The 16,796-nt window shown below is 47.3% G+C and overlaps 1 protein-coding gene across 11 annotated transcripts in view; it reads left to right on the plus strand.

The window, feature by feature from the left end:
- Positions 1 to 16,796, plus strand: part of FAM120B (family with sequence similarity 120B) — a 61,815-nt gene that overhangs the window by 1,304 nt on the left and 43,715 nt on the right. For 10 of the 11 annotated variants that reach the window (XM_033100462.1, XM_033100464.1, XM_033100461.1 and 7 more), the window contains exons 2-3: positions 9,294 to 10,547; positions 15,610 to 15,790. In XM_033100462.1, the coding sequence (XP_032956353.1) occupies positions 9,315 to 10,547; positions 15,610 to 15,790 (1,414 nt within the window). In that variant the 5' untranslated portion in view covers positions 9,294 to 9,314. The remainder of the gene's footprint in view (positions 1 to 9,293; positions 10,548 to 15,609; positions 15,791 to 16,796) is intronic. The other variant, XM_033100467.1, reaches the window with a different exon arrangement.

Below are 16,796 nucleotides of genomic sequence, written 5' to 3' on the forward strand. Positions count from 1 at the left end.
TTTGTCGTGCTGCTTGCCTTACCAGTTGTGTCCATGAAAAGCACTGACAGTACTGTCCCATAGCTGGGTCAGGTCCCTCAGGGGTAGTCTCTTCTTGACCACCTTACTCCCCAGTTTCTTGGTGTAATTTCTAATCATCTAACCTCCAGACATACGGAGGTCTCTTGCCTGCAAACCACAAACTGAGAAGACTGCAGTGGGTGACATCCGAGGGCACGTGTGGTTTTTAGTATTCTCAGGTTCTACCCCACCCCTGAACCTGAATTCTGGGGGTCATTTGTGGGGCAGAATTACTGTAAAGCCGATGCACTTCAGGCATCAGGTTCCTCACTTTCACGGGCCTCTTCCAAATCCCTCAGTGGTCTTCTGTTTATAATTTTCTATTTTTATTTTTTTTTTAAAGAGGGACCCTGAATCATAAGTTTCAGGCTCTACACAACTTGGATTGCTACGGAATTGGCCATTTGTCATATCCCGCTGTTTTGGTTTTGTGTTCTTGTCCTTGAGACTCCTCCCTTCCCCACCTGGGACTCTGTGTGTGTGCTTGTTGCTGAGGCTGAGAGAGAAAATAGGAATGAATGGTGCTGTTGGATTCCTGCTGCAACCTGGTTTAGTTCACTCTCCGGTTAGGGAGGGACATGGCCGAGACCTGCAGCTCAGCACAGGCACCTCTGGGACAATGCACGCTGTTACGTCACTGTCGGGGTGTCCTGTCCTTCAAGGAAAGGTCAATGGTCACAAGGAAAGTCCTCTTAATTGAGAGCATAAAAGCGAGATATTTCCATATCTCCGTGGAAACTAAGGTTATACACTGGAAATGCAGAGGAATTAATTGCATTCTTTCTTTATTAGTTTGAAAATGAGGCATCAATTATTTTTATAGCACTTTATAACAAGTATAAATAACTATTTTAACTTGCTTTTAGACATCTGTTTCTTTGTAAGGTGTTTTCTTGGAAAAGATTCAGAGATTTAAAATGTTACTTAAGGTTTAAATTATTTATATAAACACAATAAGATATTTCTAAAAGATTTTATAAGAGTAGTTTAAAATCCACATAATTGAGAAGTAAGTCATTAGGTTATTTTTATGAATAAGGAAATTAATGATGTACAGAGAGATTAAATGATTTGTCTTCAGTCAGACAGTAAATCAGGGCCATTGTGAGCCAAGAGACCCAGTTCCTGAGCACCCTTTTCTTTTAAACAAATATTACTCAATAAGGAGGAATGCATTTAAGTCAGGGCTCACTACAGAGCTCTGACTGTACCATGGGCCAGATTACATCCTTCAGCACATCTGCCGGGCCACCGCGTCCACATGGGTACGCGGGCTTTATGAATGTCCGTAGGCGTGCTGCCCCGTTAGTGCTGTAGCCAGTGAACTCAGAACGCATTCATGTAAGTTATCGGGAAGTCACTTAGGGTGAAATCGTTGCCAGCCATGGCAATAGGAAACTCTTTTTGAACAGCAGAGTTTTCTGGGTAGTTTAATTTTGAGATTTTGCTCATTAAGCACATGAATCTCCCATTTAGGATGGAAATCTTTCCAAAATACATGATTTCCGTGCTTAATAGAATGTGCTGAGTGACGTAAACTTTCTGTAATCTCAATAAACGTTGTAAACATATTTTGCTACATTGTGATGTAAGCAGCATCAGTGCTGTAGAAGCATAGACAGCTGTTTCCCTGTTATTTGTTTGGAGTCTTTATGTCTTTCAGCTTTTTTCGTTTGTTTGTTTTCCTGTCCTTTCCGTAGGTTGGCTATCAGCCGTTTTTTTTCCACTGACAGGCAGTATGCCTGCCTCAAGGGCTCTTCCATCCTTGCTGTGCTGTGGGCTTAGGGGTAGTTAGAACTGGCTGGAGACTAGTCCATAGATGGTAAGTCAGAGCCTGAGGAAGTCTCCTGTGAGTAAATCGTTCTAGCTTTAACTCATGAGTTTCAAACTTTCTGTTGGATTCGTATCCTGAATTTTGGATAAAGGAAGCATACCTTTTTACAGGTGTGCACACATTTGCCTCCTCTGATCAGCGACAGTGTTTTCACATCATGCTTCACAGACCTAGAAGGGGTTTTGTCGCCCTGCAGTGGGTGGGACAGGCCCAGGGCCCAGCGTTCTGCGTTGCTCCTTCGTCCTGGGACTGGGGGAACCTCCAGGAAAGGCAGTCTTTGGACTTAGTTCAGCTTTGAGTGATCTGATCCCTCTGAAATGCAGCAGTGTCAGGTGGGCTGTGGCCCAGTGAAAGGAGCACAGGCTTTGGAGGGGGGAGGGTTCGGGTTCTAATCCCAGTGTTACTGTCACTGTTTGCCTCTGTTTGTGGCCTCAGGCAGGTGACTGAAGGCAGCACACCTGCTGGAGCGTGCCTTTTCCAGTGGCCTCTGAACAAAACTGATAAGGGGCCGTGGGACTAGAGGACCTGTTTCCTGTGGGCTCTCTGGTGAAAAAAGTAGCGGTGTTCTTTGCAGAAAATTCTGGAACAGAAAAACGTTTTAAAGTGTACAGTCTGATGCATTTTGACATACCCTGTTTCCCCGAAAATAAGACTGGGTCTTATATTAATTTTTGCTCCAAAAGACACATTAGGACTTTTGTTCAGGGGATGTCATCCTGAAAAATCATGTTAGGGCTTATTTTCAGGGCAACACGGTATGTGTACATGCCCCCACATTCTCCTTTTCTGATGGCCCTGAGCCTTTGCCGCCCTCTTTAGAGATTCAGGTCTTGGACAGGACTTTGTTTGGTTCGCTGTCGTGTCCCCAGCTGCTGACAGGAGCACTAGGTGAATATTTATGGAGCGGATGTGACGATACACATCTCATGCCTTCCTTCACTGGGATGGGGGTGGGGCAGCAGAGGGCCGTCCGCCCTCCTGTGTCTTTTGCAGTAGGAAATAGGGTTCTTCCAGAACTGGAGGGGTGTTGGATAGTGGGCAGCCAGAAAAGCGGCCCACGACAGCCGCTCGCTGATCTCGTCTTGCCTGCCTCCACGCCTTCTCCATGACGTAGGCAGGGCAGTGTTTCTAAAATGCACGTTGTAAACACCTTGAACGTCACTGGATTTCCCTTTTGGTTGAAGTGTGCACACGTGTGTGTGGTTTGCAAGCCCCTTTGCCGTCTGGCCCCGTCTATTGCAGCCTCATCTCCTTGCTCTTCCCTTAGAGCAGAGGTTCTGCCACACATGGGGTTTGGCTTTGTTACTTCCATTTTCCATGTTTGAGGAACACATTTATAATGTACATAAAGTTGCAGGTTAAACTAAGTAATAGAACAGATAACTTGAAGCATCTTAGAAAAACATCCATTTAATAATAAAAAAGACACCTTAGGGACTTTTAAAAAAATGCATCTCTTATTACTCTTGCTTCATGCCTCCCGCCCGTTCTCCCATTTCTACCTGGCATGCCTGCCTTTCCTGCCTTTTCATCCTCTCACTCGGACAGCTGTCGTGGATCCAGGGTGTGGACTGCGGCTCCCGCTGAAGGGTCCCCACGCTCTCTGCCCTTCTCTGTCCTACTCTTCTGCCCTCGTGCTTGTTGCTTGTGTGATATTTTCCTGCTGCAGTGTAAGCCGCTAGTGGGCAGGGCCCTGTCTGTGTTGTTCATCGCTTAGTGTCGCTGTGGTGACTGACACGAAGCTGCTTACTGACCGAGTAGACCAAGTTTATGTTCAAATAAAATTACCCCGGTATGGTTGAGGAGAACTGGATGTTAGACTTACAGCTGCAGGTGGGCAGCCTATTGGAGAAAAGTTACCAGGATGTGTTTTTACTTTGATTCCGCAGTTTCACACCTCAGGTTTATCCCAAGAAAACCATCCAAGATGTGCTCAGAGACTTTTACACAGATGTGATTCACATTCTTACTTCTGGCATGCAGTATTGGAAATAATCTTAAGTACTCAACAGTAGGGTCAAATAATTCATTTTACACACACATTGTGCGTCCGATAAAATGACACCGTAAGAGGTTGACAATGATTTGGAAATACGTTCATAAGAAATTAATATACAAAATAGATCATAGAAAAGTATGATCCCAATTTTTAAAACCAATAATAAAAAAGTATAAGTATGTACTGTAAAATATTTATTATAGCCATTATTTTTGGAAGGTGAGATTATCAGTAGTTTTGTTTTTTGTTCTGTCTATGAATTTTCTGCAAAGAACATGGCTGCCTTTTTAATCAGCAAAAAAATTTCACAGATAAATATATTCCCAATATTAAAGAGTGATCTAGCTTATGAAAATCCTTAGTAAACCCTTGCTAACATTTATATGGCTTTGTTCTAAATGTTTAAATAAATTAATAATTTTGGCTGGTGCTGGGCAGATTTTACTGAACTTGAGGCAACTGATAAGAAGTGTTAGATGAATAAATTTATACTCTAAATGACATTGCATCACAGCAGTTTATAGAGTAGGTCTTAGGAAGCATTTTGCAGGTAAGACAGTAAATTGCCCAGAGTCTCACTGCTAGAAAGTGGGGGTTAGAGTTTGCACTCAGCAGTTTTGTTCTAGAGATTTCCTGTTGTCGTCAGCCTGCCCAGCAGCTGCCCTTCTCCCAGCACACAGCTGGAAGAGGTGCTCCTGCCGTGTTGTGACTCTTGGTCATGGCCACACTGCCCTGCAGGCTCCTCCAGACCATCCGGGTCTGGACTTCTAAACCCAGGCATATAAAGTACATCGCAGTAGCCACAGGCTTCGTTAAAGAAGAAATTATTCTGAGACGTAGAACAGTGAGGAACAGTTTATCCCAGACTGCTACTGTGTGGAGCGAGAGGGGAGTCACCTTGAATGTCCAAAGACGGGAGTTACAGCTACAGGCGGCGTGAGGGGCTGTGAGAATCAGGGTGTGGGTTTTGATCAGATATCGTCGGGGGATTCTCTGAACTGACCCAGCAGGACTGCTGACACTGGCCTCGGCGGGGACCAGCTGGCCCTGAGGTCGAGGCCTCGTGGAGAAGAGGGCCCAGGAGCCTGGGTGGCATTGGCTCCAGGACGGCGTCTCTGTCGGTGTTGGGTGAGTCCTGCATGGAGGTCTCTGAAGCACGGAGACACACCCAGGTGGCCCACCCTTAGTTTACTGACTTACTTGGTTGTTCGCGCATCTGTCACAACTCAGTAGACGTGGAGCAAACACTGTGCCTTGTGCTGGCGTGGGACAGACCTTTGGGATTCTGTGTCTGGGATCCCAGTGGATTTCTCTTGGGTGGGGTCAGTGGGAGGAAAGGAGAGGAGAGTGGCCTTCAGATACCAGTATCAGGGGACCTCACTGCGGGCCCCAGCCCCGCCAGCACATTACCAGTGAAAGAACAGGCAATTCCCTAAGACTTGGAAATTAAGTGCGGAACAGAAAATAGGCCCCTGTCATCCTGGACCGTTGTTTAACACATTCACCCAACATTATTCAACTTTCTAATACGATGAGCCTCTCTCTTTTCTGTTCACTCCTGCTCAGAGCCCAAACACTGCAATGTTACATGTTAATTCCTAGATTTTGGTCTTGTAGACAGAGTACTTCTGTCTGATGAAGATAAACCCAAAGGTTATGGTTTTGTTGCTCCATGGACATTGACCTGATTTGTCTCTGACAGAAAAGTTTACTGTGGTCAACTCCAGCTGGTCAAGCCCCTGACTCAGTGTCCCCAGGCTCCCTCATCAGTGTGTGTGTGCAGGGGTGATGGCCTGCCACCACTGGGGTGCTGGGTGTGCGCTAAGGTGGCCACACTGCTGGTCCTGCACACACTGCTCTCCATGGGAAGTGTCCCCTGACTGCGTCCATTGTCCTTGTGGCCACACTGAATGCACGTGGCGTCTCTAACCCGTCCTGTCAGTGACAGGTAGGGTTTATAGGTTTTTGCCGAGTGAGGCATACCGCTCGCTTCATTTCTCTGTCTGTAGAGATTGTGAATAAAGGAGCTTCTGGACTTGTGTCCACTTCCTCATGTACTGGCGACGCAATATGTTGGGATGAGTGTGGCTGTGAGTAGGAGGAAGCCATTCCTAGGCGCGGCCGCCTCCAGCACGACAAGTCCCCGTGGGCCTGCAGCCGCGCCTTCATGAAACTTCCTGCACTGACGCTGTTGCCAGACCAGCTTGTCAGAGGCTCGAGGGCCGGACAGGACTTCTTGTGCGTCCTTTCCCCACATCTGGAGCCTAATAGACTCGTTGATTCCTGATTTCTCTATACAGCTGCACTGTGATGCCTCCATTTATTCAGTCATTCACAGATACTGGGCCCTTTGCATGCCACGCACTGCAGGTGTCGGGGTTATGACAGAGTGACGTCATCTGCTCTGGAGAGGCTCATTGATGGAGGGATTCCCAGGCTGTGCTTGGGGTACTAAAATTCCTAGCGCAGGAGATAGAACCTCTCCTTTCTTTCTTTCTAATGAAAATTTCCTTATAGTTTGCAGGTAGAGTAGATGAAATTATATATGTATGTAATTATCTTAAAAACTACCTAAAGGTAGAGAATGAAAAACCTCAGTATATGTTCTTAGCAATAAAAGCCTTAAAAACAAAGAAATATTTAAAAAGGTAGTATCCACAAAAATTATCTTTAAGCATTTAGTTTTCCAGCATACTAACTGCAGTAAGGCAGTGGGAGCGTTGGACGTTTCGAGGAGCTGAAATACCGGAAGGCGTCCTCTAACGTCACAAGTGCCCAAATCTATGCCTCTCAAACTTTTCTTTGTAAATGTCATAGAAGAGCACATTGTAGGTGACATCCCTGAAGTAATTTGTGATTCAAAATGTGAGAAACTGGCTGTGTGGAAGACAGGAAAAACCAGTGTGTGTTTCATTAATATAATGAGCTTTTCAGTCCTAGGTGAGGAAGGAGGGAAAACATTGGAATAAAATCAGGGCAGAGTTGAGCCTGACTTCTTGTAAAATAGAGGAGAGTGTTTTGAGAATCTCAGTGTTGTCACTTGCAGTTTTAATAGAAAAATGCTTGAAACAAAAATCCCTTTTTGTTGGTAAGGGAAGGCAGCCAACCGTATGTGACAGAGCTGCCAGTGGGGCCTCATTGGAGGGCGGGGCCGGAGGCAGGTTCTGTTGCACCCAGAGCACCCAGAGCCTGTGGTCGGCTCCCAGGGTGGCTGGGGCTTGCTGGGAACCCATGCTCAGCACCCAGCCTGGGTCCCAGTGAAAGGAGGGGAGTGTCCTCAGTGCGGAAACTGAGGCAGACGCCAGATTTTAAGGTTTGCTTTTGCTTCACTTATCAGCAAGCCTGCTTTTTTCAAAGTGTCAACCTAGAGAGAGGTTGTGAAGTCTGAGCCTTCTGACCCCCCTTCTTTTGTTCTTAGCCCCCCCCTTTCCAAACCTGTGCCTTCTTACCTACCGTGTTGGAACATCCTGCTGAGAAGTACACGCAGCCGTCAGAGGCACAGGATCCGTGCGCAGAGGTCCAAGCTGTTAGGACCACCTCATGGTTGCGATAATCATTTCATGAAGTCCAGTTTCTGCTTCACAACTCACATCCCTTGGTAAATGTTCCCAAGAGAAACGCTCCGCTAGTAATCCCGTGTTTCCCCGAAAATAAGACCAGGTCTCCTATTAAGGTTTGCTCCAAAAGACACAGGGTTCATGTTCAGGGGATGTCATCCTGAAAAATCATGCTGGGGCTTCTATTCCGGTTAGGTCTTATTTTCAGGGAAACATGGTAGCTGTGCAGTGTTTGGGGTGTATGGATTTGTGCACTCTGTTATGTTTAATAACTTAATAAGCAGGACTTCCCCAAATTTCAGCATAAACGTGCTGCACATGTCCACTCAATTTTTATGTGGTTTTCCTAATAACGGCTGTTAAACAGATAACTTGAAATTGTGCTGATGGGCCACGGCCCATTAACAGGCAGTGCATTCTTAAATGATAACCCTGTGATGGTGCCTTTTCTCAATCTGGTAATCTATTCAGTTTCGTCATTTGTGAAATGCAGCTTGTAGATTTTTACCTGCCATGGCTGTTAGAAAGATTGGAGATCTTTTGTGTTGCGCACCCAGCGTCGTCGGGGGAGCTCACTGCCATACGAGAGCTGTGACTGATGGCCTCTGCCCCGAGGCTTGGCTCTGCTGCTCTCCGTCCTAAGCCTACGGACGGACGGACGCATCATTTGTTCTTGTGTTGCTCTTTGAGTAATAAGCGTTCTTGTTTTTTTTTTTTTTCATCAAAGGACCCTAAGTCCTGATGACTCTTAAAGAAAACCAAAGTGAAAGGGATAAACTGTTAAAGTACAAGATGTCACTTGGGACGTTTGTGACCTTCGATGGGTGTTATTACCTACTCGAACAATGTCTGATGTCACATCTTCTATTATATACAAGGACAGCTCACTTCCTGTGAAGTACTCTGTAGGGTTTTTCAAATTTTGAATTCTAGCTCTGCGCACCATGTTGTATGTTTTACATTTTAGAGTGGGCAGTTTTCCATTCAAAGTCAGTTATTCCCCACCTCAGATGTTACAAATACAAACGTTTGTCATTGTGAATTTTCATGTACCGTACTGTATTTGATCCGCGGTCGGGGACCCGAGGTTGGTGGATTTCCAAGTGTGTGGCTGTTCGGTGCCCACGTTGTTCAAGGGTGCACCGTAGTTTTCTTTGTAATGCCTTTATTGGGGCGTGCTTGCCATACAGTAAAGTGCACATGGTTATAATGTACAGGTTAACAAGGTTTAGCTCGTGTTCACTGGGAGACCATCATCATAATCAAGATAATGAACAGACCCATCACCGCAGAAGTTTCCATTTTGTAAATCCGTCCCTCCCACCTGCTCCCACCCAGGGCACCGCTGAAATACTCTGTCACTACGCATGAGCTCAACTCGCAGTGAACTAGGATCTTTATATCAATATAACCATACAGTGTGTGCTCTTTTTTGGTCTGGCTTCTTTCGCTCAGCAAAATTAGTTTGAGAAGCATCCAGGTTGCATGGACCAGTTTATGTTTTAGGTTTTCAAAATTAACTTCTAGTTGAGTTCCCATACTTCTTTGAAAACTGTTCATCTGGTTTTGAAATTAGTTGAGAAATCTGTTGAATAATAGTCTTTGTGAAAATCTTAAAAGATGCTACACTGTGTTGTCCTTGTGAAAATCCAAAGTTCCTCATGTGTTTTCATTGAAAACGCTTTACGCTCCCAACCAGCACATCGTGTTAACCATGTCATGTTGGTGACCAGGGGTTTTTTGGAAATAGAGAATAAGTATTAAGTATTGTCTTGTGTTTGCTTTGTAAGGTGCCACATCTCTACTGATAATGCCATAATTACTACTTTACTTTCTTTTCCAGATCCTTTCCAGGAGTTCAGTTATGGGTGTGAGAGGCTTACAGGGATTTGTGGCGAGTACCTGCCCACATGTATGTACCGTAGTCAATTTGAAAGAGCTGGCCGAGCGCCACCGGAGCAAGCACCCTAGCTGCATGCCCACCATCGTGGTGGATGCTATGTGCTGCCTCAGGTACTGGTACACTCCCGAGTCGTGGGTTTGTGGTGGCCAGTGGAGAGAGTACTTTTCTGCTTTGCGAGAATTTGTTAAAACCTTTGCAGCTGTTGGCATCAAGTTGATATTCTTCTTTGATGGCATGGTGGAGCAGGATAAGAGAGATGTGTGGGTGAAACGAAGACTCAAGAACAATAGGGAGATAGCCAAGATTTTCAATTATATCAAGTCCCACAGGAAGCAGCCCGGCAGAAACATGTTCTTCATCCCCTCAGGGCTGGCCATATTTACGCGGTTTGCTTTGAAGACCCTGGGCCAGGAAACTCTGTGTTCGTTACAGGAGGCTGACTATGAGGTGGCATCCTATGGCCTCCAAAATAACTGTCTTGGGATTCTTGGAGAAGACACCGACTACTTAATTTATGATACCTGTCCCTACTTTTCAATTAGCGAGCTCTGTCTGGACACTCTCGACACCATCATGCTCTGTCGACAGAAGCTCTGTGAGAGTCTGGACCTTGAGCTGGCAGACCTCCCTCTTCTAGCCTGCCTGCTTGGCAACGATATAGTCCCGGACGGCGTGTTTGAAAGCTTCCGGTACAAGTGCTTGTCTTCCTACACCTCCGTGAAAGAGAACTTTGACAAGAAAGGGAACACTATCTCAGCTGTAGCACACCACATAGCTAAAGTTCTTCGCTTACATCAAGGTGAGAAAAAGCTGGAAGAGATGTTACCTTTGGGACCAAACAAAGCTCTTTTTTATAAAGGGGTGACATCGTATCTTTTGCCAGGACAGACATCTCCGTGGATTTTCCAAAAACTCAAAGGTATAGCAACTTTGCACAAGCAGGTAGTACCCATGAGTTCAGACCCTGAATCCAAGCAAGAAATTCCTGTGTGTGCAGATCCTGAATCCAAGCAAGAAATTCCTGTGTGTACAGATCCTGACTCTAACCAAGAAAGTCCTATGTGTATAGACCCTGTATCCAACCAAGAAGTTCCTGTGTGTACAGACCCTGAAATTAAACCAGAAGACCCCATGAATCTGGAGCCTGAAATCAAGCAACAAGTAACCATGGTTTCAGAGACTGAAATCCTAAAGGTACGTAGACATGCCCACCAGAATCTAATACATCAGGGTTGGAAATGTACCCATCGAGGGCCTTGAGTCAGTGCATCCTGCCTGCCTGCAGCGGTTAAGGCGCTGTGGGGACATAGACCAGGACTCCGGGAGTTTAGTTTCGTGTGACAATCCATGAAAACTCACATTATAAACTATATGTGACACTGTTACAGAAGAGAGCTCTAGGAATTTGAAGGAGAGTGATCACTGTGGGTTAAGGTACAGACAGAAGTTCGCGGAAGAGTGGAACTGGAGCCAGACCTTAATGGGGCCGACACTGACTTTGAACGGCAGTGACTGGTGGTGGGGGCACGGAGGGTGCAGAGCGTGAGATCTGTGTCACTTTGGGCACAGTGGTCAAACACTGGACTGGAACATGGGTTTTGAGGCAGGAAGTAGGGAGGAAAATTAGGAAAAGGTAGACTGCAGCCAGATTGTGAAGACTATTAAATACCACACCAAGAATTTGGACTTAGTTCTGAAAGTAATAGAAAGGCCTTGAGGGGTTTTGACAGGAGGGCCACGGTTTAACCACTTCTGTGTGAGGTCCCGTGCTATGTGCTTTACATGCATTGTGTGCTTTACATGTATTATGTGCTTTACGTGTATTGTGTGCTTTACGTGCATTATGTGCTTTACGTGTATTATGCCATTTAATCCTGGTGTTACAGGTAAGATACATGTCCACATCCCTCAACGAGTTCGAAAGCAAACTCATTACCCACAAACCTGTTACTGTTCCTGGCATCGTGAGTGTCGCCATCTTTCATCTAGTTACAGTGGTACCTCGGTTTTCGAACATAATCCATTCCAGAAGACCGTTCGCGTTCCGAAGCGTTGGGAAACAGCCGACAGCTCGGCCTCAGGATCCTGCACTCAGCGGAAGCCACGTGACATGTTCGACTTCCGAGGGGTGTGCGAAAACTGAAGCATTTACTTCCGGGTTTATGGCGTTCATAAACCAAAATATTTGTCAACAGAGACGTACGAAAACGAGGTACCACTGTACATAAGTTACAAAGCTAGGAATTAGCTGTCCCGTTTTGCATAACCCGTCTCTCCCAGTCTTGCTACGTTTACCTGTCGACTTCCCACTGCAGACTGAGCCGTCCTTTGTCTGGCCCGCACACTGTACCCTTGCAGTCGGTCTGTGACGCATGCAGGAAGGAAGCCACATTTGCATTTCATTCTCTGAGGACCGGACATTAGTCTCTGTGGGGCCAAGGCGCACCCTGACCTAGCCACTCCCACGTCTCTTCTTGCTTTGGGAAGCTGTCCTGCCCTTCTGCTAGTCTCTTCTGTCACAGCGGGGTGGTCACACCTTCAGAAGCCCCCTGAGGACCCACCCTGTCTGTGGTGCCTGCTGGTGAGTGTGCCTGACATTTGTAGCACATGCTTTGGGATTTCGTGTTTGATTAATGTCTCACTGCCAAACCCCTTGTGCCTGTCACACTGTCTGTGTCATAGTAGCTGCTCCTTGGATCCTGAGTGCACATTTGTTCCTTGTCTTGCAGCTGTAGATTCGCTCGTTGGTGACTTCTTCTCCCTCTATACAGCTGTAAGGAGTCTGCTACCCTAAAAAGCCCTTCACCTCTCGCTGTTACATGCATTATAGCAGATAAGCTAGTTTGTTACACAGAAAATTGTTGTGAAAAGTTGAATGTGATACATGCATTAGAGCTATCAGTGGGAAAGTACTGAGGAGCTGAGGAAAATGTCTGACCTTGAAGTGTATTCTTACCTGCCTCAGAGAGGAAAAAGTACGTGGGTTTGAAATTGGAGGAAGGATAGACTTGGAACTCAGACCCAAGCCTTGACTGCACGTTTGACTCAGGCAGACCACACCCACCTTCCCTGTGGGTCTGGAAGCCCCTTGGCCCCCCACAGGCCCAGACGGTGGGGCCAGTAGACAGAGAGCTGGAGCCAGACTGGAGGAACCTGTACGGACGGCTTCAGAGGTGGTGTCAGAGGTAGACCGTGGAGCCTGAAGGACAAGGTCCGGAAAGGCACACGGGCGCCCGCGGCAGCCAGCCCGGTGCTCTTAGGGAAGGAACACAGCAGCGCTGGGCGCTCCTTCCAGTTCTCATCCGCCCCGACAGGCCAACTCACTGCTGTCTCCCACGGGCCAACACACGTGTCCTCTCCGGGCCCCGCTCTTGTCCTGAACCCTGGCTGGCATTCACCCACCGGCGACCCACCCGTGGCCTTCGCTGTTTCAGTGGGCACCCCGGCCCATTTCCTGCAAGGGCAGTGCCGACAGATTGGTCAGCCCACAAGGGGCAGCGCGTGGACTGGGCAAGAACTGAGGCCGTAGTTTTATACTCACCGAGGAGGTATTTATTACTGGACATCTTTGAGCAAGGGTGTGGAGCCACCCGGGATGTGTTATTGCAGAGAACGAACTAGTCTAATCCCACGTGAAAGACCAAAGAGCTAGAAATGGGAAAGGGCCAGGGAAGCAGGCGGAGAGCGCAAACTCCAGGCCAGTTTGGCAACGAGACAAACGCAGGTCAGTCTGGCTGTGGAGGTGGCGTGATCCCACAGTTAGAAACACGCTGGGCATCGGAAGGAAGTCCCACTGCCGGCGCTGCTGGAAGCCGTCCGCGCGCGGTGGGAGGTGGGCCGGGCCAGCAGGGGGCAGCCCCGCAGCCAAGGGCCAGGACCCCGTCCCGAGCAGCCGGAAGGCCCCGGACTGCCCCGGGCCACACAAGTGACGGCTGGGGACTGAGGCGGTTCAGTTGGCGGTGAGGGCTCGGTGACCTCGGAGACTGGCTGCACTGGGCCTGGCTGCCCCACTGCAGGGGCTGGGAGGTGCCTGGGGTGAAGCAGGCGAGGTCTGGGCGTGCACCGCCCGCCCCTGAAGTCCGGTGGTGGGCGGGCCTGTCTGCGGACAGGCGGGTGCCCTGTGCTCACACAGTGACGTTTATTGAATTTAATTACATCTTTGAAAATAATTTTGAAGTATCCTAAGTTCCCCTTGTTTTTCCTTAAAATTTTTTGCAAATAGCCCTATCAAATAGGTAACCAAAATTCTAGCATGTGTGTATTTGACCACACATGGGCACCCTGGAAACCAGTAATTAACCCCAGGCACACCCCACTACCTGTACCTGCCTTTCCTCCTTGGTTTACGTAATGTGGGGCAAACTGAATTATTAATAGCTTTAGAATTTTTAGATGAGGTGAATAACGGTTTTCCAAGCGTGGAATGCTGTATATCTACAGTCACAGACACAGATAAAAGGCACTTACTAGGCGATCCTGAACTAATTCATGGATTAAAATGATAGTTTAGAGAAGTTATGTGAAAAGGCTTTGTACATCCAGACAAGAGTGTTACTTCTCAAATTGTGTACAGTTGCCAAAATTTAGATTTCTTGGTAGGGTAACTATAATTTATTACAAGTTTCTAGATAAATTTGTCAGAATACCAACTCTTTTGAAATGGAAGAGGGAATAGGAAAATAAAGTAGAAGCTATTCTGCCTTAAAAGGATCGTAAAATACATGACTGTGACACTTCTGGTAGATTCTGTATCAGAAGGGGCACATAGAGAAATAGATCACGTCTGGTGATCTTCAGTGGGTTAGAATATCGAGTAATAATTCTTTAAAATCTTTTCTGCAGCCTTACTGACCTGAGAGCAGCCAGCCTGTGTGCTGTCTGGATTTAAAGAAATTTTGGCCACGACAGACACTGGGGGATATCTTACCTTGTAGTAACAGTTAGCACTTACCGTGCGCTGTGTGCCAGGCCGCGTGTTAGGTGCAGTTAATACATTACCTCACTTAATCCTCAGTAGTGTTGTGAGGTTGGCACTTTTATTAAACCTGTTTTACACATGAAGAAAGTGATTCAGACTCAAGTCTCCAATAATGAATGAACTTAACTGGAACTACTGAAGTATGTATAAATAACGAGGCAGCCTGATTCACAGAATTTTGCTATTCCACGTTATCCTAATATGACATTTTAAATGCCTTTAGCTGTGGGCTGTTTGGGTTTAGATTTTGAACAGTAATTTTGAACAGGAATTAATTTTCTCCTGCAGTGATAAGAATGGTGAGGAAAATCAGAGCTGTATGTAGGTTATGGCAGCCCTTCCGAGTCTGAGTACTTATTTAATGAGAATGGGCATCACTTTACATCGGGTATTGTCTCCTCCACGTGCCAAGGCTGCTGACATTGCCAGGCGGAAACCGGTCAGTGTTCAGCACACGTTTCACTCAGTCGGGCAGGGACAGGTGCTTAAGTGAGCTACCATTTCTACTCCCGGGGGTTCCATTTGGTGGGGGGTCAGACTGGGTAACAGTGTTGGGTCCGTGTGAGGGCAGCGTCATGAGGCAGGGGGAGGTGAGCTCTGGGAGAGGAGGAAAGGGTTTATGGACAGGTGACACTGGGGTGAGCCTCGGAAGGAAGAGGCTTGTGACGTGGGCGGCTGGGAGGGGCGGGGAGGGACAGACGTGTTACAGAGCACAGGTGAGGGCGGGGAGGGTTGCGTCCTGAGGAACCGTGAGGCTGTGCCATGGGATCGGCTCGCAACAGTTTCTATGGGGGTGCGATGGTTGTGCGGGAAAAGGAGGCGCTGTGAAGTGGGGTCTTGAGTGAAGATTAGGGTGAAGAATTTGTGGCAGCCGTTCAGATGCTTTGAGGATGGTAGTGATTGCATCTGTGTGTGCAAGAAGACGGGTTGGGTTGGAGAGGGGAGAGATGGGGTAGAGCTCAGCTAGAGGCTTTTGTGGCTTTGTTTCTCTCAGGAAGATGAAATGATGAGACACTGGAGGTCAGCTCGCCAGGTCAGCTGGGTGGTTGGAGACTGGGGGTGCAGCCGGGTGCATATTCAACGCTTGGAGCCTAGAATCCCAAAGGAAGGGAAGCAGAAATGCCACCTCCACGTCCTCAGTTTAAGTGACAGTTGTTCCATTTCCGAGTGCCTTGAAAAACACCGGCATGTGACATAAAGGTGTCGGCTGTTCGGTTTACAGGCTGCGGTTTTGGTTTTGTTTTCGAGGAGAAACTCATGTGTTTCACTGTTGAGCAGATTGCCAGGATGCGCCACGTCCAGGGGGAAAGCTACCTGGTGTACAACATCCTGACCAGTGGGGAGATCGAATGCAGCAACACCCTGGAGGACGCACTGGACCAGGCTCTGCCCAGCCAGGCCTTCGTGTACCGCCCCATGAGACAGCGTGTCTACTCCCTCCTGCTCGGACGCGGCCAAGGTGAGGGTCCCGGACGGCGCCGTCTGGGCTGAGTTGTGACTGATTGGCCAGACCAAGGCGCACGCGTCCTTTCAGGGCACAGATACAGCTAAACAGGGTTGGTTTCTCTGAGTCTGAAATTGAGGGCACTGCTGCCGTGTGTACAAAGCTGGGTAAATGCCACGGGACATCTCCATCTGATCAGCAAGCAGCCTGTTGGTTCCTTACAGGACGAGCGCATTGTTTCTATAAAACGTTACGTTTGTACGTGCTTTTTAAAAAATGTGAAAACCTTCTCGTCCTGTAGGAGTGTAGGGTGTGTTTATTATTAGAAGACAGTGTCAGTGTACTCTCCTTCAAAATGTGATTTTCATAAAAGAATTGTAGAAAATCCAGTACTTCATATTTTAAAATACAAACAGAATTTTCCTTAGGGTTTCGTAATGAAGTCTGTGCATGTTCCCGTCTATATTCCATTGCGCAGTAGCAGCGAGTGTGTCGGGAGGACCTTTATTTAACACCACGTGTGCAGTGAGTCAGGCCTGTAACCCTCTGAGGGTCAGGAGAAGATGCTTTGCAGTAGACAGCTGGTGCTTACTGCATTTAGTGACCTCTGAGGTCAGGCCCTGCTCACCGAGGCAGGCCGACTGCACCGCCATGGTCGGATGGGAGAGGGCTCGGATGAGAAATGGGTTTATATCCTGAGGAAGAAGCTGATTTACAAACAGAAACGAGAGGACCTGTGTAATCAACTTGGGGACCAAATATTGTCTGAATGATTTCTTTTTCTCTTTGGTTTTATGTGGCTCTGCCTGTATTTCTGAACATGCATGATTGCACATTGATTAAGATTAAAAAAATACATCTTCATCATGAGAAACATTTTACATCAGAGAATAAAATTTGCCTGGAATTGTTTATAGAGTGCAGCTGACCCTTAGCAACTCAGGGTTAGGGGCACTGGCCCCCCACTCAGTCAGAAGCCCGTGTATAACAGCCCTCGTCCTCCACACACCACAGATCCCCA

The sequence above is a fragment of the Rhinolophus ferrumequinum genome (assembly GCF_004115265.2).
Source record: "Rhinolophus ferrumequinum isolate MPI-CBG mRhiFer1 chromosome 3 unlocalized genomic scaffold, mRhiFer1_v1.p scaffold_36_arrow_ctg1_4, whole genome shotgun sequence".
Classification (NCBI taxonomy): domain Eukaryota; kingdom Metazoa; phylum Chordata; class Mammalia; order Chiroptera; family Rhinolophidae; genus Rhinolophus; species Rhinolophus ferrumequinum.